The sequence below is a fragment of the Saccostrea cucullata genome, unplaced genomic scaffold, assembly GCF_032062105.1.
Source record: "Saccostrea cucullata isolate Sc308-1 unplaced genomic scaffold, CSIRO_AGI_Scuc_v1 ctg64, whole genome shotgun sequence".
NCBI lineage: Eukaryota > Metazoa > Mollusca > Bivalvia > Ostreida > Ostreidae > Saccostrea > Saccostrea cuccullata.
The window spans coordinates 437291-459582 of NW_026937285.1; the positions used below are offsets into that span (position 1 = coordinate 437291).

Here is a 22292-nt window from a genome sequence, read left to right on the forward strand (position 1 = left end):
CCCTATCACCACATACTTCCTCTTTTCATGCAGATGGTACAAAATATTTTGAAATTATTTGAAAAATTGCAGATCTACATTATTAATGTTTTTTCCGTTAAAGAATTGTCACAAATTATAATTGAATGTTCTTTTTCCATAAGATGTTTTTTTCAAAACAGTCTTTAGTATAAAATTAAATTGACTTACGTTCAGGTATTATAAATAAGTTATGACTGAATTACCGAGATCAGTAATTTAAATTATTATAAAAGTATAATAAATAAATTTCTATCAACAAATCAATTCATGCAGAAGCACACAAGAATTTATTACAGAAACATATATTAAGATTCTTGGTCCTCCTTTATCTCATCTTTTCTTTGTGAAATTGACCCATACTCATACACAGGATGTGACGTCAATTTAAGGGTACTATCTGATGACGTCAGATTTGGAGTCTTTGCCCAGCTTTGTATTTCTCCAGAAGCAAATATTGCATAGTAAATAACTCCGGACAAATGAATTGTCCCAGCTATAAGGAAAATTTTTTGCCAAGACTCACCATTCTGAAAAGAAAATTTCTTATACATTATCATAAATTTTCAAAGTGGACGCTTTCAAAAATTTAAAAAATAAACTGCAGTTCTTTTTATTCAATATAATTTTCAAACAAGTAATTTTTATATTCTTAACGTTAAGCCTTTGATTAAACCCGAATAAAATATTAAACGTTTCCAATTTTGATGCCTTAAAAATCATTTTAATTATACATGTATTTTGATTATCAGTTTTCAGTTAAAAAGTAGTTCCCCCCTTTATCCAGAGGGGTTGGATAGAGATAAAATCTATTCAATCAACCTTTTCTCTTAATAAGCCTGCCACGGCTGTACTTAGCATGGATCCAATGCAGCTGATCCGGGTAAACCCTGTTACAATATGAGCATACTGAGGGGCCAAGTCCAGGGCATTTACTTGATAACCTACAAAAATCAATACATTTATCAGCTTAAGTGTCCATCTAGAAGATTTTCTTTTAATATAAATGTAAAATTCAAAGCTCATTGTTGAAAACTCCAATAAAGTGTAAAGCACTAAGAGGGAACTTAAGGATATTTATGTTTTATCTCTTTTTTTTAGGCAGACTTGCCTGATATGGCCATTCCACTAATACCAATTCCTATAGAAAGTACTACAGTAGCAAGTCTGTAATCCCTTATGAAGACTAAACTCAGGATACACAAGGACTCCATCCCAAACCCTTGAAATATTTAATGAAAATTTTAAGGCATTTAATCAGAGATAAATGGATTAGAAATATTTGAGAGAAAGAAAGATGAGGGAGAGAGAGGGAGAGTAAGGAGGGTGGGGTACCAGAACACTGGGCAATCTTTCTGGCGACAGTTGTGCTGACTTTCCCCGTTTTTATGATCATATCTATGAAGATGCCACCTATCACTATTACAATGGCCATCAGAACCTCTGGAAAAGCAACTAAAAATCCTATCTGGAAAACAGAGAAAGGAAATTTTTATGTATTTTTGCCAAGGCATTTATTTCATATAGTATTTTTTCTGTACGATGTAAGTGTTCAACATGCATTTAAAAATCTTATTCTAGAGAAAAATACTGTACATAATTACGTCTTATTCATCTTAACTGTGTTATTTATCTTAATATTTCATATGTACATTTTTGGATGGACCCATAAAAATATTTACACTAGCGACATTCATTCCATATGCATCAGCGAAATACTGTGGAAGTTGGGAGACCTGCATTGAGAAAATCCAGTTACGGCAGAAATTTCCAACAAATATGGCTGTTACAGAATGTCAAAATCTTCCGATAAGGTGCATTTTTAACCTGTTGAAAAAATCATTTAACCTTGTATATTCATCTATTCAAAAGTGATTTAATATAATGAATTTAGTATTACATTCAAATCAAGTAATATTTCAGAGAGCTTTATGGTAACATGAAAATAATATTAGTTATGATTTTTTTCTTTAATACATGTATGGGGTACTAGTGCTTACTTCTTATATGAAATGCGATTTTTTTTTTTAAATTGTGACCTTCCCTTTGTCAAATCTTTTAATCAAATGATAGTCCTTGCCTTTCCTTAAGTTAGGAGGTAGGCAAATAAATTAAACCCTTATTATAGGATGTTTAATACCGTATAAGTGGGAATTTTTAACAAATTTAATTTAAATCTGGTAATTTATTTTTACGAGATGTCAATTTAGCGATTTTATGCACATTTAGCTATTGAAATAAAAAATTTTATATTAATTTTTTTTTTGCCAAAATTTAATCCTCGCTAAAAATTCTACTTATACGGTATTTATTTCTTTCGAAAATTAACATTTGTGTTTTTCTTCATATTAACATAATAAAGAACTAACTCCGACCATTTAATCTTTCAATTTTCATTTCATTGCAAATGGGGTTTCATCCCTGCAACAATTTGACAAAGTATTTTACAACAGGCTATTACTTCTTTAAGATTTTTGGGGGGAAATGTTTTTCCTCAATATTGCTTCTTTTATACAAAAGCGTTTACCTTTATATTTTGCATTGGTCGTATAATATTTAAACCTTTGTTTCATGAGAATCATTCTACAGAAAATGTCTTGACTAACACAATTCTGTCTGACAACGTTTGCGATTCTAGCATTTGCACGGAATAGATTTTATTCTATGCAAGCCAATATGCAAAACATCAAAGCAAATAAGATGAAGGTGCTGAAAAAAGAACTATGAGATATTTCTCAAAGTACTCATTTTGACAAGCATATAATCATAAGATTAGAAGTTTGATTTTTCATTTATACATGTATTTCATTCAGTTATTATGAGGTAATTACGACAAACAAGCGAAGATGAAAAATTTTGACCGTGAATACATTATGCAATTAAGAATTAAAATCAACCTTTTCCTTTGAGCTCTTATCCACCATAGGACCATCCATCTCAAAAAGAGACCTTTCCTCATCTGACATACATTTATTTGATAAAGGGTTGTCATAGACAACTATGAACCACGTAATGGAAAACAGAACAGTCAGACCTCCTATAGAAATTAGTAAAACAACATTTTTAAACATCCTAAACAGTAAAAGTAAACATGCACTGCAATAGTTGACTTTAAAACTATATTTTTTTTACTTCTTTGCACATGCACGTGTTTATTTATAAATTATCATGATTTACGTGTTTTGTTTCTTACCAAAGATATAAAAACTGGAATGCCAGCTGACATAGCAAGTTGTTGCTCCAGTTATGAAGAATGCCACGGCGGGACTTAGATAGGCTCCTTACAAGAATATAGCATCATTTTATTTCTATTTTATATTTCTATACATTGGAAAGTAAGTTTCTTTAAAAAAATAAACTATTGTGGAATCATCAAACTAAAATCATAAATTTAAAAAGTAGAAATATCCAAATTACATTTCTATTAAAAATCTCGGGAACCCATGAGCATTAAATTTGACTCTTTAACAATGATGAGTTAACGAATCAGGCTTATCTTATTTTCAAAATATATTAATAAATTATTATGGATTTGGAATACAAAAAGAGAGCTGAAATAGTATTAAATTTGTATTAATTAGGTGACTTTAATTTTATACATAAACCTACCACAATAGGTGAATGTGACCATTCGTGATTTTTCTGAACTCAGTGCCCAAGCCGACAGAACGCCATTAAGTGCAGGTATGGTCATACCCTGGATAATAATCATATATAGGAGACTTGCTTCCAGAAGAATATATAATAGTATAATTGAAAGAAAGAATAATATTTTCGTATTTTTAAAACCTTTCAAGGTAATATCCACCTCAAAAAGACCCTGGACAAGGCGAACTGCATACACAACAGGTGTACCGTAGGTAAGTACAAATGACAAGATTATCATTAAGGAACCACTGGCTAGGACGGAAATGCCAAAGACCCTGTCACAGATGTAATAGATTTAATGTGATGTACAAATGCTTAAGAAATGTTTAAAATTCATTTTCATTAAGAACTGCATATTGTACATATGACACAGGCACTCTTTTCTTAAACAAGGCACAAGGTATCTAACTCAAGACATCTGAAACGATATAATGACAAGGAAAAGTCTCTTGAAGCGAACCATGTCATTTTAAAGTAGGTAAATGATTGATATATTAACAAAATACGAGCTTGAAGTGGGGGTGATTGAAAATGAGTTAGGTACCTTGTGGTAAATATAAGTAATTAAGGGTGCCCCGTATACGAAACAAGTGCCTGTGATAATGAATTATTATGATCTATGATCGTCTTACTACTCCGGACTCCACATGTACACTAACATTTTAAGCAGCAGTTTTTTCTTTAAAACATAGGTAATCAGAGATTACAGAGCTCACCTCAACGAATGTTGTCTTTAAGTAAGGCAAAGTCACACAATTAACCAACAAAAAGTGTACATCCAAAAATGCAAAATTTATGCAATTTTGATTTTATACTTTGGAATAGACCTATATATAAACTTCAAACTAGTTCTCCATCATGAAAACGTAATTAAAATCCAGCATCTGAAGCAAGTTTGAGAGTTTTCATCCCTTGATGCATCATTTGTGCAAGATTGGCTTATATAAGCCTTATAGTTTCTTGGTAATAGACCTGCATCCATAACTTTTACGAGGTGTCCATTATCTGGAAAATGTATGTCGAATTCAGCATCTGAAGCAAGTCCATTAGTGTGCATCCTAAGATGAACCATCCATGCAAGTTTGGTCATTATAGAGCTCATAGTAACTTGGAAATGAAACCTGCACCAAAAACTTTAACCTGTTCACTCAACCAGAAAATGTAGGTCAGATTCAGCATCCGAAGCAAGTCTGGTACTATGCATCCTAAGATGTACCATCCATGCAAGTTTGGTCATTATAGGGCTCATAGTAACTTGGAAATGAAACCTGCACCCAAAACTTTAACCTGTTCACTCAACCAGAAAATGTAGGTCAGATTCAGCATCCGAAGCAAGTCTGGTAGTATGCATCCTTAGATTTATCATCCATGCAAGTTTGGTCACTATAGTGCTCATAGTTACTTGGAAATGAGACCTGCAACGAAAACATAAACCTTCTTACTCATGCGGAAAATGTAGGTCAGATTCAGCATCGGAAGCAAGCCTGGTAGTGTGCATCCTAAGATGTACCATCCATGCAAGTTTGGTCATTATAGGGTTCATAGTAACTTGGAAATAAAACCTGCACCCAAAACTTTAACCTGTTCACTCAACCAGAAAATGTACGTCAGATTCAGCATCCGAAGCAAATCTGGTAGTATGCATCCTTAGATGTATCATCCATGCATGCTTGGTCACTATAGTGCTCATAGTTACTTGGAAATGAGACCTGCACCAAAAACATAAACCTGTTCACTCATGCGGAAAATGTAGGTCAGATTCAGCATCTGAAGCAAGTCTGGTACTATGCATCCTAAGATGTACCATCCATGCAAGTTTGGTCGTTATAGGGCTCATAGTAACTTGGAAATGAAACCTGCACCCAAAACTTTAACCTGTTCACTCAACCAGAAAATGTACGTCAGATTCAGCATCCGAAGCAAGTCTGGTAGTATGCATCCTTAGATTTATCATCCATGCAAGTTTGGTCACTATAGTGCTTGCTCATAGTTACTTGGAAATGAGACCTGCACCAAAAACATAAACCTGTTCACTCATGCGGAAAATGTAGGTCAGATTCAGCATCCGAAGCAAGCCTGGTAGTGTGCATCCTAAGATGTACCATCCATGCAAGTTTGGTCAACATAGGGCTTATAGTTTCTTGGAAATGAGACCTGCATTAAAAACATAAACCTGTTCACTCAACCAGAAAATGTAGGTCAGATTCAGCATCCGAACCAAGTCTGGTACTATGCATCCTAAGATGTACCATCCATGCAAGTTTGGTCATTATAGGGCTCATAGTAACTTGCAAATGAAACCTGCACCCAAAACTTTAACCTGTTCACTCAACCAGAAAATGTACGTCAGATTCAGCATTCGAGGCAAGTCTGGTAGTATGCATCCTTAGATTTATCATCCATGCATGTTTGGTCACTATAGTGCTCACGTTACTTGGAAATGAGACCTGCACCAAAAATATAAACCTGTTCACTCATGCGGAAAATGTAGGTCAGATTCAGCATCCGAAGCAAGCCTGGTAGTGTGCATCCTAAGATGTACCATCCATGCAAGTTTGGTCAACATAGGGCTTATAGTTACTCGGAAATGAGACCTACACCAAAAACTGCACCAAAAATGTTAACCTGCTCCAAAAACATTAACCTGGTTATTCCTTTGCTGAAATTGCAGCATCTGAAACTTTGACTGGTACAATGAAACACACTAGAAACATCTTCCATGCATGTCTAATCAAGATAGGACATAGAAGTACTTAAAAAGAAAACTGCTCCAAAAAACTTAACCTTAACCCGGGACGCCGACGCCGACGAGGACGCCGACACCGACGCCGAGGGTATTACATAAGCTCCCCCAACTTCGTTGAGGTGAGCTAAAAATTTAATCTCATAGTACATGTAATTGATTAGGAATGTCATATTTATCAGATTTGATATACCTAGAAAAGGTTAGCTTTATCGCTTTTTCCCTTCATTTTAATGAATCATATGAGTTTTAATTATTGAATTGTTATTAAAGTCTCATTACATGTATCTATCTAATGAGAAAATAAAATGTATATACTTAAAAGTACTTTATTTATTTGAGATAAAATATGGTTGTTGTTTTTTCTATGATATTTTCTGTTTACCTTGAAGATGAAAATCGAGCTGACAGATACCCTCCTGGAAGCTGGGTAAGGAAATAACCGGCAAAAAATACTGTGTTAAAATACTGTGTGGTGGACGGATTCCAGGGTAACATAAGATCCCACGAGGTTCCATTGACTGTACACTGTATATTAATTACAAAACACATGTAAACACTGTGTGGTAAGGCAAAATACTAATTTTGCAGTTTTAAAATTAAAATGGGTACGACAAAGTAGAGCATCACATCCCAAGATCATTCTAAGAAGCCTTTTCCATAACGTTTAAACACATAATAATAATAAACATCACATCATAACAAAAACAGTTGTATTTTTGATCAACTTCTTTCTCCCAATTTTTTTTTCTTTTTTTTTTTTTTTTGGAGAAGTGGGGGCTTAGGAAAGATGGTAATTTTAAACTGTACTTGATAATTACAGTCTTTGAATGATAATGAATATTTTTGTACCAGCATCTACTGTGACAAGGGGCCTCGGTTTATCTAAAACATCTCTAAAAAAATGTCCTTAATGTCCCACAGTGGGATTTGAACATGCGATGTAGGGAAAACGCCTTAGTCCGCGACTCTGCACAATTTGAAAAGCGATAATGACTCGCAGAGTTTACGAAGTCCTATGCGCGACTACTCCAAGTTCTCAAAATCATACTTTTTAATTTAAAGAACTAGTTACATTGGATCCTTTCCTCGGTTTGTCAAGTTCTTTATCTGTGAAACAGCTGTGACGAATTTCAAAACATATATTATTTGAAGGGATTGATCTATTTATAAAATTAATGGAGATAAGAAAAATATTAAGATTTATTTTTTGCTTCTTTTTTTTTTTTTTTTTTTTTTGTGAAAAAAATTGCATAATTATTTAAAAATTATATAATTATCAAAATATCGATTGATTTTTATGGTTATATGTGCATGTTTTCTCAAGTGTATACGCTGTTCGATCTAATGGGAGTTTTTTTTTTTTTACGTATTTCACATTTTTTGGATACAATTTTCAAACTGTAGAAATTCATAAACCATTTTTGTTGATATTTTCCGATTGGTATAAAAATGTTCAAGCAGCAGTGACATCACTTTTAGATCAACCCTCGTAATTATTTTTATGATGGCAATGTACCATTTACTCCCAAAATGTCATCAACCGCTGGTTCAAATTAGACCCTATTAACCTATTCCCATGCATAATTCTTTAATTAAAATAAATGGAGAACCACATTTATGTTCAATGCGTGACTACGGTAATACCCAATAATTTGACGTTTATATATTACACCATTTTATAACACTGTGACATTTGTCGGAATGTAATGATCAATTTTTCATTTATTATTAAGAACTTCTTCGTATAGTGATAGTTTTAGAGATATTATAGTAGAACCAGTGGATACTTACTTTAGATGTTGAGTTTTAATTTTCCCTAAACTGTTTTGTTTAATTGGACCTTTAAGCATAAATATCATTCATTTTCTTTACATTTAATAATGAAATTTTAAAAGTGAAATTAAATATATAAAAATTACTAGTACGCCTTTGTCTCTAATGGTTGTGTTTCAAGGATTTTACCATTGTATCATAGGATATATTCAGCTTTTATACATTTCACTTACATGTATTTTGATTTACTTAGTTTCAACCATATTTCATTTAAAATGTACAATTACACAGTTCAGAGTTTCATTGAAGATCGAATGGGATTCACAAACAACTTTGAAAATTTTGATTTTTCTGTCTTTTGATTCAATTTCTTTATCCAAGAAAAGAGATTCCATCTTTAAGTCCATTTTAAATGGATTTAGAATGTAGTTTTTTAATGTAATTCAATTAACACCTACCTCTTTGAACAGAGAATTGGACTGAGACACATTGTCACGAAGTATGTAAACCATAACCAAAGAAAAACATGTTCTTGAAGAAAATGAGAAAAGGAGTCCGAAAAATCCCAAAATAACGACGACATATCTCTGGGGAAACTTCTTCATAACTAATTATTTCAAACCAAAATGTTCATCGTGACGAATTCAGTGTACACCGTGTGCAAAACTACAGAGCCGTTCTCATCCGAATGAATTTAATTGATGCACAGAAGGACAACGAATAATAACTGTCAAAAACAAGTCCGGATGTCGCATAATGTTTGGTGGTCCGGCGGGATAAGATATAAAATTTAGCCTGCCTCTATGTTGAAAGGTCCACATTCGATTTAATATGTAAATGTCTCTCAAAATTTATAGTTGTTTAACGATCATTTTAAATCTTTTCTTTTTCAATAATTATTTTTATTTTAGACTGAACACGTTTAAAGACGTCTAGGGATGTCAACGAGTATCCGGTAACGGGGTTACCATACGTTAACTGGGTACTCGATCGAACGTCCCTGTATCGAACACAAAAATGGTACTCGGTTACTCGGATGTTTTTTTTTCTCATTGTAAAGTTAATATTTTATCAAATATTTATCAATAAATAACTTTATTATGCAGACGGTAATAAGCGTAATCTACACATGTGAAACACCGTTATCGCCTGTGGCCGTGTATATACAGTGATTAGAGACCAATTATTTGGTACACAGGTGTCGTCACCTATTGCGTTCCTTTAGTTTTGGATGGCTTCAATAATTGCTTTCAGTGGACCTCGTTTATGTATGGCCTATTTTATTAAACTAAATATCATTTCTTAAATTAATTAGCTATTATACGGCAGTGAAATCAGATATGCATAGAAATACCGCTACCCACTTCAAAAGGGAAGAAATATCAAGAAATAACCTAAGATTCAAAAAGTTTTAAAGTCAGTTTGCATTGTAAGTTAAGTTAAGGGGATAAGAAATTAAATATGAAATAATATCAGACTAGCAACTCTTACTAGTGTAAAGTGCAAGCGATCATCAAACCTGCGCAATAGATTGTCTTCCCTCTGCGTTGATCAAATAGATCCTAAATAAGAAGCTGTTAACCATTTATTAACATTTTGTTTATTTGGTAAAGAAATATTAGTACCAAAAATTCATTTCCGTTCTATGTTTATTTATAGAAATAAACGCAGAAAACAGCTTTGGGGTTATTAGAGATAAACAGGACTGAAGAACATGCTTTTATTTACATTTTTATCCAGTACCCAGGTACTCGATCGGAAAAATGTCCGAGTACTCGAGAAATATTGACGGATTTGACATCCCTATTCAATTTAATCTAATGTTTAATTTGAAATGATCAACATCTCTGTTTTTGGTAGTTCTATGGTTGATACAATGACCTTGTCAACAAAAACAATTTTTCATTGGGTCAAATGCTAACCGACGTTTTTCATACTGATTGTTAGTTCATTATTTACACACTGAATTGACGACGGATTTTTCTGTTATTTTCCGATCATGACAAGGAGCGCTCGGCAGGTGTGACCGGTCGGCAGGGGGTGCTTACTTTAAACATGCATGTAATTTTGTATAAACCTGTAAACCTACAAAACTTTCATAAAGATACCCACATCCGCCCAACCCGTGGTTGAAATCCCGACCTTTGGAATCTGTATCCTAGTTCGGCAGACTAGCACACTGTTCCTGACCTGCTAGGAGACAGATTCCCGAACTTCAGAGTTCAACCACGGGTTTTGGTGGAAGTGGGTATACTTATTGAAGCACATTTCGTTGTACTTTCTATATTAAAATTTCTTTAGTAAAGACCTATATTGTTAAGAGTTGTAGCTACTATACATATAATATAAATAAAAATATTTCTTTAAGGGTGGCTTTAAACACCTGTGAATTTTTGGAAGGACTTTGTGAAACTTACAATATAGGAAATCTAGGATATATCCCTCGGACATGAACTATTATTACGAAGAATCACCGTTGCTTATACACTTGTATTTTAAGAATCGTTCAAAATTGCACGTAAGGTTAAACTGGTAAAGCAAATTTGTCCTCTTCATTGAAAACATTACTTACATTTGAATTTTTATCAAATGTGATTTTATTTCTTGTATAAAATGGCTTAAAGGCAATCAAAATGAAATCAAAATGAAATCAGAATATTTTAAGTTTGTAAAGTTAATTTTTTTGTTTCTGCAGAAGTTAAGATCAATTTTGTACATTCAGATGCATAATATATCACAAACATGTATATCTGTATTACTTTTCTGGCAAGCAGACAGAAATTTTTGTACAATGACAGTTTCAATTCATAGAAAGCTGTTTGTAAAACGAGGAATCAACATATTCATCACTTGAGTCTGTCTCCTTGGAATTGTAGAAGTACGATTCATTTCAGTACCACCTGTAATGAGAACAGTTAAACAACTCGTTAGTGATTTTTCAAATTACCACAACGGATATATTAAAAAAAAACTGAGTTATATTAAGTAATTATTTTACAGTTAATAATAAAAATTCATTCAACAGGGGGGCTCTAAGACACAATTAATTTTTTTCAATCTCTATTTCATACATTAAAAAAAGACTTCAAGAAATTTTAATATAGATAATAGTAAAGTTGTATAACAAGTATAATAGTTATTTTTTATCAAATGTCATCAATAATTTAACAAACTATTCTGTTGAAGATTGGATCAAATATTGTTTAAAACAGTTCTTAAACTTTTTCATTACGCATCAGGGCAATTTTTGTTTCCTGTTAATTTTATACATGTAATTCAATATATGCAATACATGTGAAACAAACCTTTCTTTTTTTATTTAACAATATTTGTTAGTTCCTCATATTTATTATCATCAGTGGTTTCCTTTAAGCTTTCATAAACTTGCCTACAAACAATTTTGAAAGTGATAAATATTAATGCCAAGCAACTAATTTTGAAAGGTTTCTAGCTTTCAAATAAAGATCAGAGAGAGAGAGAGTTCTGTTTCCTTTCTACTTACGGCTTACATGTACATGTATATTCAATATATTCTGGAAAAGAACAGCACAGTAATAAGTATTTTATAACGTCTTAATTATGTAATACCTATATTTCTCAAATAAAACTATCAATAATATATCATAACATAGTCTTTATTTTAAACGTTTACTGACCTTTATCTTCAAGTTTCTCGTACTCATTTTCATCTCTGTTCCCTGTTATCTCTTGATAGAAACCTCTTTAATGCAAAAAAATACCAGAAATATATTATAACCCTTATGACAGTTAAGTAGACATAATATTCATAATCTATAATTTTGCAGGATCAATTCTTTGGAAAATGGATTAATTTTTTTTCATTTTTTTTCGAAAGAGAAATAAAACCTTAAAAATCGGTGTTTTGTACATTCTTTGGTGGAAAGATCTTGTCAGCTAATACAACCTTATGTTGCGTTGATTTCGAATGATAAATCTGAAACTAGTTGTAAAGCCTTTAACTGTACGGTTTTTGACGCTGAAAATAGTTTGTTACCTTCCCTTTTTTTAAATTTAAAATCTATTTCTGAACATGTATTTCCCCAAGTATGGCAAAACATAGGTACAGAAATTCTTTGTTCGAATTCAAATATATAAAGATGGAATAATCCATTAAGGACTATCAAACATTTCTATTCCTTTAAATACAATATTCTTTCCTCTGTCATAAAGCATTCAAAACCTTTAATATGTGAGAGATATTTGTGTTTTTAAAGCACTACGGAAGCAAAAAATAGATTTGGTACATAACACAGAGTACAGATTACACTTGTCAATTGAATTATTCCACTTACGTTTCTTTCTGTATATGTTGACCTGGAGAAAAGGACCCAATCAAAATATATTGCACTCTATCATCAATAACATAAGTAGTATAGGGCCAACCAATAAAGACGAAGCTCTATTATACAATGTACTGCATGATTTTAGATTAAATTGGTTGACAAAAACACTGCTTTAATAGGAAGTGATTTATGTTTATGACAATGGTTTTTTTAATCGAACTATTTTATAAATCTAAGAGATTTAATCAAGTTTTTCCAAACAAATGATTTGTATTTTAAGTCAAGAAGTAAATTCTATACTTAATCTATTTCATGAAACGTTAAAAGTGTTCAACTGTAGATGCGTGTAAATTGGAGAAATATTTCACTCAAAATCAGTTTGTGAACAAAACTAGCATAATATTTTCTCCTTGTTTACCTCTATTTTTTATTAACAGATTTATTTTCAGACATATCCTTCATTTTTATACTTCTGTCTCTGAAAAAAAAAGAAAAAAATATTTTTGCAACAAAAAATTAGAAAAATATTAATCTTTATCATATACCTAACCACTCTCTGAAACTGATGACGTAGTACGCAAAAACATGATGTTATTTTTCTTCTGCGTTAAAAAGTCCCTTGTTATTATGCTTTGTTTTATGGGTAAATGCTATACAATTGATCTCTAAAGTTTTCTTTTGCTGTATGTTGCTAGTTATAAGGGGGTATATAATTAATTTATCATTATTAACAGTAACTTGATCCGAAGAGCCGTATCACGTCACGTTGACAGGCGCGGATCATCAGATCAAACTCGACGCTTCGTGTTTCGTTAGATCTGATTATCCGCGCCTGTAAACTCGACGTGATACGACCCTTCGGATCAAATTACTGTTATAATGATATATATTTATTCAAGCCCTATGTGCAAAAAAAATTAATTATGATAAGTGGTTGAAAAAAAAAATGATTGAAACAAGGCATGATGCAACTTTTTAAATAGTTTTTTTAAATAATGACATGATGCAACTTTTTAAATTGTTTTTTTTAAAATAATGAGATAGCTTTAAATTTACCACGAATATTACATATTAGCATCTATTTGTGTATACAAAATAGATGCCTTTATTTTACGAGAAAAGTATATTTGAAGGGACCTATATCCTAGTTTATAGGTCCCAAGTATTTGTTATTTGAACGTTGGCTTTTAAGGGTCGGGTTCGGTTGACACATCAAGTGTAGTATATAAAAGGTCGGGATTGTTATTCACATTCCTTTCTCCTGAACCTTTCAAAGGTAAAGACGCATAACAAGTAATTGCTTGCAATAAAATACATGAAATGTTGTTTTGTAACTTTAAAAACCCGCCCTCCCACTACCTTTTTAGAATGTTCCCTTTTTCGCTAAGTAAAGAATGATGTTCTGCTGCTTGGTTTTTTGCTTTATTTTGTAGTGAAACAGCTTTGATCTGCACATCCGAGATGAATACCTTATACCCATAGAAAAAATATCCCGGTGCTGTCTAAGGAAAAGTTAAAGTGAAGAATATACCACATGATGCCTACATCAAGTCCATTGCCAGCTTTTAGGATTGTGCTAAACATGCATTAAACTATCTCTGTGCAATATGCGTACCGAATAGTGTTGCCAAATTATAAAACTTTCTATCGTTTATAAAATCGAATCGGTAGCATATAGTCGATCATAGGATTGATATTTTGAACTAAAAGAAACCGTCGTGGCACTTTTTCAAGGACAAGTCATTAGTGTGAAGCGTCTGCGCACACCAAGTCAACTGATAACTGAATGTTTGTGTGAAACTTGTAATAAACTGTCACCTTGTTGAAATGCTAATGCTAGTGTAAACTAAGCTAATAAGCTTACTCTTGGTGACAGTAATATATACTTTAGAACTGTACTACATCGTACAGGTTTGAAATATAAAAAATGTTGATATTTAAAGTTTGAGATGTTTGATCTATGAAGTTTGAGATATTAATGATACTTGATATGCAAGATTTGATATAATAAATTGATATGCTTGATATTGGAATTTGAGATATGACATATTGATTAATTGATTTGATTGATTTGATTGATTGATTGATTGATTGATTGATTGATTTGAACAATTTGTATGTGTGCTGACCCTCCGCGGTTAACCCGGGACGGTTAGAAAAAAGAAACACACATTGTTGATCTTTGAATTTGGTGGGTTTGCCCAAATTGAAATGGCATCCCACAATTTTGTTTTGTGCCACGGCCAATATCCGCCACAATAAATAAGTATAAATTTTATATTGAGTTTTGTGTCAATTTTCTCTGTATAAATAAATTAGCTTGTTCCTATTTTCCAACACTAAGAAAAGAAGGGGGAAATCAGATCAGAAGTATAAAAAGTCAACTCTAAAAAGGGAAACAAATATTTCAGAACAAAAGTACAGAAAATAATTGAGTTACTTTTAATTTCGATCTGATTTAGTTCATTATTGTATCCCACAAAAAATATTAAATTCTAAATTGATAAAATTCATACAAAAAGAGAATGAAGCTGAAAAAACCCTTATTTGATGAATATCCATTACTTATACATGTATAATTATCAAACAAAAACATGTATATCACCTCCACACAAAGACCACAAGAACTGTGAAGAGTATGACGAACATGACCACCCCCACTACACCAGCAGTAATCTCTATGATGTGGTTATCAGAGGTTATATTTGTCCCGCTGTCATACTGAAATCCAGGTGGGGAGGCTTTGATGACAGGGCTTGAGGATGGTGGATCTAAGCCATGATCTGAATTACATACAAAGTATATTGATTCAGGTTACCACCATTCTACAGTGGATTTTATATGTTTGGCTCATGTGGAGCCATCACTTGCCATTGGAGAGCTGTAATTTTTGTTTACCTACGTTCGGCTCAGTTTCATTTAGCAGCGAGGGATTTTTTCATGTCAATACCTCGGTTTCTTTAGTCTCATCCGAAGGACCGGTCTCCACGTCCCAAAGTGGGATTCGAACCCGCGACTCTAGAACAGAAGCCCTTAGCACTTCACCAAACAGACGACTTTAGAGCAGTTTTAATTCTTAACCAAGTTTACTTCCATTACTTTTTTCACTTGGACGTTTTAATGACTAACATATATTCCATAATTCTTTAATAGACTTAGAATTAGTTTGAATTTGAATTGCTATTTTAGTTTATTACATAGAAATCTTGACGAAAAGAAGCACTTCCCTACATATCCCCCTCCTAAAATCATGATAAAAGCGAGAAAAAAAAAACAGAGGGAATCTTATAAAAGATCACGCTGCATGCATATACAATGACCCTTCAGCGTTTCTGCAATTAAATATGATGACAGTATTTATTAATTTAAAGTTTCTTCTTAATATGGTTATTGGAAAGGGAATTTGAAAACGTTATCTTCCTCGTTAATGACATTTTAAACAAACGAGGAAAACAGAATTATTATGCAAAATTCTTTCTATAAAGATACTGATTTTACATTAAACATTCGTTATTCTTTTACCTTTAAAAATTGTATCCTATACGAGGGCCGTTCAAAAATTACGCGGACTGTTCTATTATTTACTCTTACAGACGTCATATAGTTATGAAATTTCAGAGAAATATGTTTCTTAAAGATTCCAATAGATTTTGGGCAAAATTTCTGTATTTTAAAAAAAATTTACTAAAATTATCGGTATGTTGATATCGCTGATGGAGAGGTACGGAGCACGACAAAAAATTTGAAGCAATAGCATGCGGAATCCAAAATTTAACTCATTAATTTTCTAAAATTCGCGATATTTTTCAACAATTTTCTCAAATGTATCTTTAAATTGTTCTATTATTATGTATTTAGATTTCTGACGTGATATTTGAAGTACTAACAGAAATATAGTGATTTTTCTCTGATGCGATTCCCGTGAAAACGACTGTAAAAATGACGTCTCCTGAATTGACGGCGCACCACACTTTTGTTAAATTAGGTGTAATGCTCGAAATATCGCCAACATAGATCCAAAATATGCATAATAAAACATGTAGTAAACTAGGGTATTCGTGACATTCGTCCACAAATAGCAAATTGAAATTTTATACCGTTAGACCTCTGTAAAAAGGCTATATGGGAAGACGGGAAGAAGATTATCGACGAAACTTTATCCGGACCGTAAAGAACGTGCATGTGATTGATGAGAGTCATCAATATCACACTATATCTCATAAATACCTGCAGCTTTTGGTTTTAAAACAAAAAAAGAATACTCTTTACTTGTTTAATAGATTTTAAGCTTGACAAGAAATGGTGTTTGGATGTTGAGTAGATAAGGTAACTCAAACTATACAGGTACTCTTGGGAAAATGTTGAAAAAATGAAAGCTCAATCACATATTTTTTAAAATGCCTGTGACGTCGAAGATTTTGCTGCTCCGTGACTGCTCCTGTCCTGAAAAATCACTTAAAATTGATACCAATTTACAACAATATGATATGAAATTTTGAAGACCACATAGGTAAAGATTCTTTTATATTATGCGTGACATTTTGCCCGATTATTTAGTCAAATATTTTTTCTGTGCAACAAGTCCGCGTAATTTTTGAACGGCCCTCGTATAATTCTATACTTTAAAAAAGTCTAACACTTCCAATGATTTACTGAGCGGGCATATAAATGTGACGTTTAAATTGTCCGCAAAATGAGATGCTGGACTTATCGATGAGAAAATGGACCGCTCACGTCACAGGGTGGGCGGGGTCAGCTATATCTTTTTGCATTAGTTAGAATTCAACAGAACTGCATTGAGGGTATACAAAATTTACGTCATGATATCCAAAACAAAAAGTAAAAATTATGCCAAAACATTTTTGGGTGTGTTCTCGGGGAAAATGTGATTTGTCGACCCATCGAACCGAAATGTTTGCCCTCAGCCTAACGGCTTTAGACATGGGTCTGACAAAACGCGTTGCTCTCCATATGTATAACAATGTAATACTTGTACATGTATAATTTTAACTGCAATAAAAGGAAAAATTTGTTTTACAAGATATACATTGTCCAAAAGTAGGTATTTTCACCAAATAATCGCCCTTCTTCTTTAACCAAGTATTTTGAATTGAAATTCAAAAACTTAAAAACTAATCTCAATCAATTAATTCGTTGCATCAAATTGATAAGAGAAAGAAATAATTAAGAGATGCTCTTATATATATAAATATGATTAAAATCTGGTCGTGATAAGATAAATCATACCTTGAACAGTCAATTTGACTTCATTACTTCTCTCATCAGACAGTAAACCCCTGCAGTAAACACTTGTTCCTTTCCAGCTGAGAGGAACAGGATATTGTACGATGAATATCGTATCATTGAGACATGATGCATTGTACGCTATAGCGCAATCACTTGGTTTACACTCTGCACCTGAAGTGTGGCCCGAGAGACCACAGAATGGTATATAAACGTTTGCACTGGTGTAAAAGAAAGCCGCGACTGTATCATCCTTCAAGGCGCATTGTATAGAAACAGTCTGATTAATTTTTATTGGACCAGACGGTGAAACCGACATCTTAATGAATGCTACAAAACAAGAAATACAAATTTTAGAAATCAAAAGCTTTGTGGAAATTTTTATAAATATAGTTTATGCGCATATTTATACCCCACGCAACAAGTTGCATGAGGCATAATTTTTTGACCCGTCCGTCAGAGTGTCAGTCAGTCAGTAATCAGTCAGTCCGTCAGTCCTGGGTTTTTTTTTGTCAGCGCAACTCCTCATAAACCGCTGCACAGAATTTCGCCAAACTTCGCAGATATTTAGGACACATCGTGTAGATGTGTATATTACCAGGAAATTCTGATTCCTTTATTTTTTCCGGGAATTTCCGCATTAAAACCTTAGAATTTTGGCCATACCTTGAATATAGAGATGAACAGTTTGTCAGCACAACTCCTCATAAACCGCTGCACAGAATTTCGTCAAACTTTGCACATATTTAGGACACATTGTGTAGATGTGCATATTACCAGAAAATTCCGATTCCTTTATTTTTTCCAGGAATTCCCAAACTTTTCAACTTAGATTTTTGGCCATACCTTGAATATAGAGATGAACAGTTTGTCAGCACAACTCCTCTTAAACCGCTGCACAGAATTTCGTCAAACTTTGCAGATATTTAGGACACAGTGTGTAGATATGCATATTACCAGGAAATTCCGATTCCTTTATTTTTCTGGGAATTTCGGACTTTTCAACATAGATTTTTGTCCATACCTTGAATATACAGATGAATATTTTGTCAGCGCAACTCTTCTTAAACCGCTGCACAGAATTTCATCATACTTTGCAGATATTCAGAACGCAATGTATAGATGTGCATATTCCCAGGAAATTCCGAAGTCTTTATCTTTCTGGGAATTTCGGCACTATTTAACCTAGATTTTTTGGGATATCTTGAATATAGTGATGAACAGTTTGTCAGCGCAACTCCTCATAAACCCCTGCACAGAATTTCATCAATCTTTGCAGATATTTAGGAAACAATATGTAGATGTTCAAATTTCTTTTGTTTTTTCGGAGATTTTCAGCACTTTGATTTTTGGGGGAGCGTGGGGTATGTAAGCTTGCTCACTTTTTCTTTCATTGAATATTTATTGCATGAAAGAAGATGAAGGCACCACATTGCATCTGCATGAAATATTTAAACATAATAGATTGTTACATTACACATTATAACCAGAAGTCTCTGTCCAGACTGTAGCTCTACTGGTATATGCTTATAACAAAGGAAGAGAAAAGTACCAGTAAGGACTTGAAACTTTAAAACAGCAATAAATAGAATAATTATCCTTGATTAAGTCACTTTTTGTGGCAATATTGCATTAAGACTACAACTGTAGGAGTAGCTCTAAATAAAGAACGAGGGCGCTTTTTATTGGCATTTGGCAGGAATCTGGGCGTTATTGAAAAGTGACATGTCACATGAAATTTAAACATTTCTTTATTTATCGGGTTTCTGGGCAACAGGAAAGGAAAATATTTTCCCGAAATTGAGCTTTAATTTGCTAAAAAATAACTCTGAAAATTGGCCAGATCAGACATCTGGTATAAAATGGTATATTTTTAAACACGTTTTTCTAAAATTTTTCTATCTCTGGGTCTTCTCTGCATAATTTTTAAACGTTATTTTTGTGTATTTTGTTTCAAAGAAACGAATACACATTTTTAAAAAATGGAGAGAAGACCCAGAGACCACGAAAAATGAACTTTCCCCAAAAAAATCCAAATGTGTGAATGTGGTGCTTCTTTGTCCTTTTAAAATCATCTCTATATGTGTAGCGTTGATAGCTCAGTAAGTTTGGCTACCTGTTCAGTGCACTCGAATGAAACGTTTTTGGTTCGAGCCTTGCATGGGCGTTCATTTTTTTTCCATGCAATCAACCATTTATTTTGTCAGTTTTGTTTTATGTACTGAAGTATTAAAATTTTGAATGGAATAAATTTTGGTTCAATTTGGTTCTCGAGCGAAATGAATTCTAAATCTTCTATTCTATAAAGTACATGTACACGTATCATACATCTATGCATTAAATATTTATGTGGGTTTTTTTTTTGACATATTACTATGTTATAGTACCCTCTAGGAAAAAAGGATAGAAATCTAAAATTCCCTCAAACTAAATGAAAAAAAAACTTATGAACATGTTTGTAAAATGTGACCAGCCAACCAAATCATGAACATTTAAACCATAAATGTTTCGTACAAATGATTCCTGCAGATCACACGCCAAATGCACCCATCTCCTTTTAAAGAATTTTCGATGTAAGTCACCATGACAACATCATTCATCAAAATATTTTTTTTAAAAAAACCAATAAAGACAATAATGTATCTTAGTGTAGTCTATCTGCATGCCACATTATATTATAATCAAACTAAAACTGTATTTGTAATAGCTTTTAAAATTATTTTACAGAAATTTCTATTTTTAGTCACCACGGCAACACAGTTCATTGAAATCAAAAATTTATATACAGAATTATGTATCTTAGTGTAGTCTACTTGTGTATCAAGTTATATTGAAATCAGATCAAAACTGTAGGATAAGTAGCATTTTGAAAGCATTTCACAGAAATTTCTATTTTTAGTAACCACGGCAACATCGTTCATGGAAATAAAAAAAACCCGATGCACAGAATTATGTATCTTAGTATAATTTACTTATGTGCCAAATTATATTGAAATCAGACCAAAACTGTAGGAGGAGTAGCATTTTGAAAGCATTTCACAGAAATTTCTACTTTTAGTAACCATGGCAACACCATTCATCGAAATCAAAAACCGATGCAAAAAATTATGTATCTTAGTATGGTCTACTTGTGTGTCATGTTATATTGATATCAGACCAAAACTGTAGGATAAGTAGCATTTTGAAAGCATTTCACAGAAATTTCTATTTTTAGTAACCATGGCAACACCGTTCATCGAAATCAAAAACAGATGCACAGAATTATGTATCTTAGTATGGTCTACTTGTGTGCCAAGTTATATTGAAATCAGACTAAAACTCTAGGAGGAGTAGTATTTTGAAAGCATTTCACTGAAATTTCTATTTTTAGTAACCACGGCAACACCGTTCATCGAAATCAAAAATCGATGCACAGAATTACGTATCTTAGTATAGTCTACTTGTGTGCCAAGTTATATTGAAATATTGAACCATGGCAACACTGTTCATCGAAATCAAAAAACGATGCACATAATTATGTATCTTAGTATAGTCTACTTGTGTGCCAAGTTGTTTTGAAATCAGACCAAAACTGTAGGAGGAGTAGCATTTTGAAAGCATGTCACAGAAATTTCTATTTTTAGTAACCACGGCAACAACGTTCATCAAAATCAAAAACCGCTGCACAGAATTATGTATCTTAGTAAAGTCTACTTGTGTGCCAAGTTATATTGAAATCAGACCAAAACTGTAGATGTAGCATTTTGAAAAATTGTTTACAGACAGACAGACAAACGGACGACGGACGCATTACTATCGCATAAGCTCTTCTGGTCTCTGACCAGTAGAGCTAAAAACTGGGATGTCAACATCTACTATAGAACAATTTAAAGCGGTTACATAGACTATTTGAGCACTTTTTAGCTAATAACATTTTTTTTTTGGATATATAAAACTTTACATCTTGATCAACTTACCAAAAACATTTTTGTCATGTGCTAAAAAGAAACAAATCATTTGAAGAAACCTAGATTTCATCATGTATCTTTCATATCCCTGCAGGTCTATTTATCATCTCTAAAATATATAAAATGTCAACATTAACAATTTAAAATGAGACACATAGTAACAGAACATCATGTTTTTATACTCAACGTTTATAAATTAACAAAAACAAGGAGTAACTCATAATGATGAACTCATACTTTTCACTTCTTTAATATGAACACTGATTAAATTTTATTAAAATGAGTACAGTGTATGTCATATTAGAGATAGGTAGCTATCAAATATAGTTCATTTCTTTACCTTTCGGACGATCTGAAAAGAATCCATTCCTTTAAATAAGATAAATAAAAATCAAGAAAGTGGAAAAACTCCTCAGCATTTACTTCTTGATTTCTGTCTAAACTCAATAAAAATGTTAACATACGTCAGTAAATTAAAGTTTCTATGAAATTAAACGTTTCTATGAATTTTAATTTGATAAATACAAGTTACCTCAAACGAATCATATTTGATATACTTGTAAGTTTCTTTAAAACTTCCTTGTCGGTAAATCCGTATGTAGAATCTTACAG

At 32.5% G+C, this 22292-nt stretch overlaps 2 protein-coding genes across 2 annotated transcripts; both read right to left on the reverse strand.

The window, feature by feature from the left end:
- Positions 1-206: 206 nt before the first annotated feature.
- On the reverse strand, positions 207-8903 carry LOC134247721 (vesicular glutamate transporter 1-like). Its single transcript, XM_062730055.1, is given in 12 exon segments — positions 207-548; positions 841-962; positions 1130-1240; positions 1354-1486; positions 1701-1812; positions 1814-1845; positions 2916-3055; positions 3212-3298; positions 3628-3715; positions 3827-3941; positions 6795-6937; positions 8644-8903. Coding segments are annotated over 12 exon segments (1452 nt in total). The 5' UTR covers positions 8791-8903; the 3' UTR covers positions 207-326.
- A 3466-nt stretch (positions 8904-12369) lies between these two features.
- On the reverse strand, positions 12370-22114 carry LOC134247723 (uncharacterized). Its single transcript, XM_062730058.1, has 5 exons — positions 22021-22114; positions 21690-21789; positions 17737-18063; positions 15095-15272; positions 12370-12967 (listed from the first exon to the last, which is right to left on the reverse strand). The coding sequence occupies exons 2-5, from the start codon at positions 21751-21753 to the stop codon at positions 12910-12912; spliced, it is 627 nt and encodes a 208-aa protein (XP_062586042.1). The 5' UTR covers positions 21754-21789; positions 22021-22114; the 3' UTR covers positions 12370-12909.
- Positions 22115-22292: the final 178 nt, after the last annotated feature.

What these genes read in the sequence shown, in the direction of transcription:
- LOC134247723 (XM_062730058.1), bottom strand. Translation starts at nt 21,753, where the DNA reads ATGATGAAATCTAGGTTTCTTCAAATGATTTGTTTCTTTTTAGCACAT. An exon ending in ACATGACAAAAATGTTTTTG is followed by an intron (nt 18,064 to 21,689) that starts GTAAGTTGATCA and finishes CTTGTTTTGTAG; the next exon opens with CATTCATTAAGATGTCGGTT. An exon ending in CTTGTGGTCTTTGTGTGGAG is followed by an intron (nt 12,968 to 15,094) that starts GTGATATACATG and finishes TTTTTTTTTCAG; the next exon opens with AGACAGAAGTATAAAAATGA.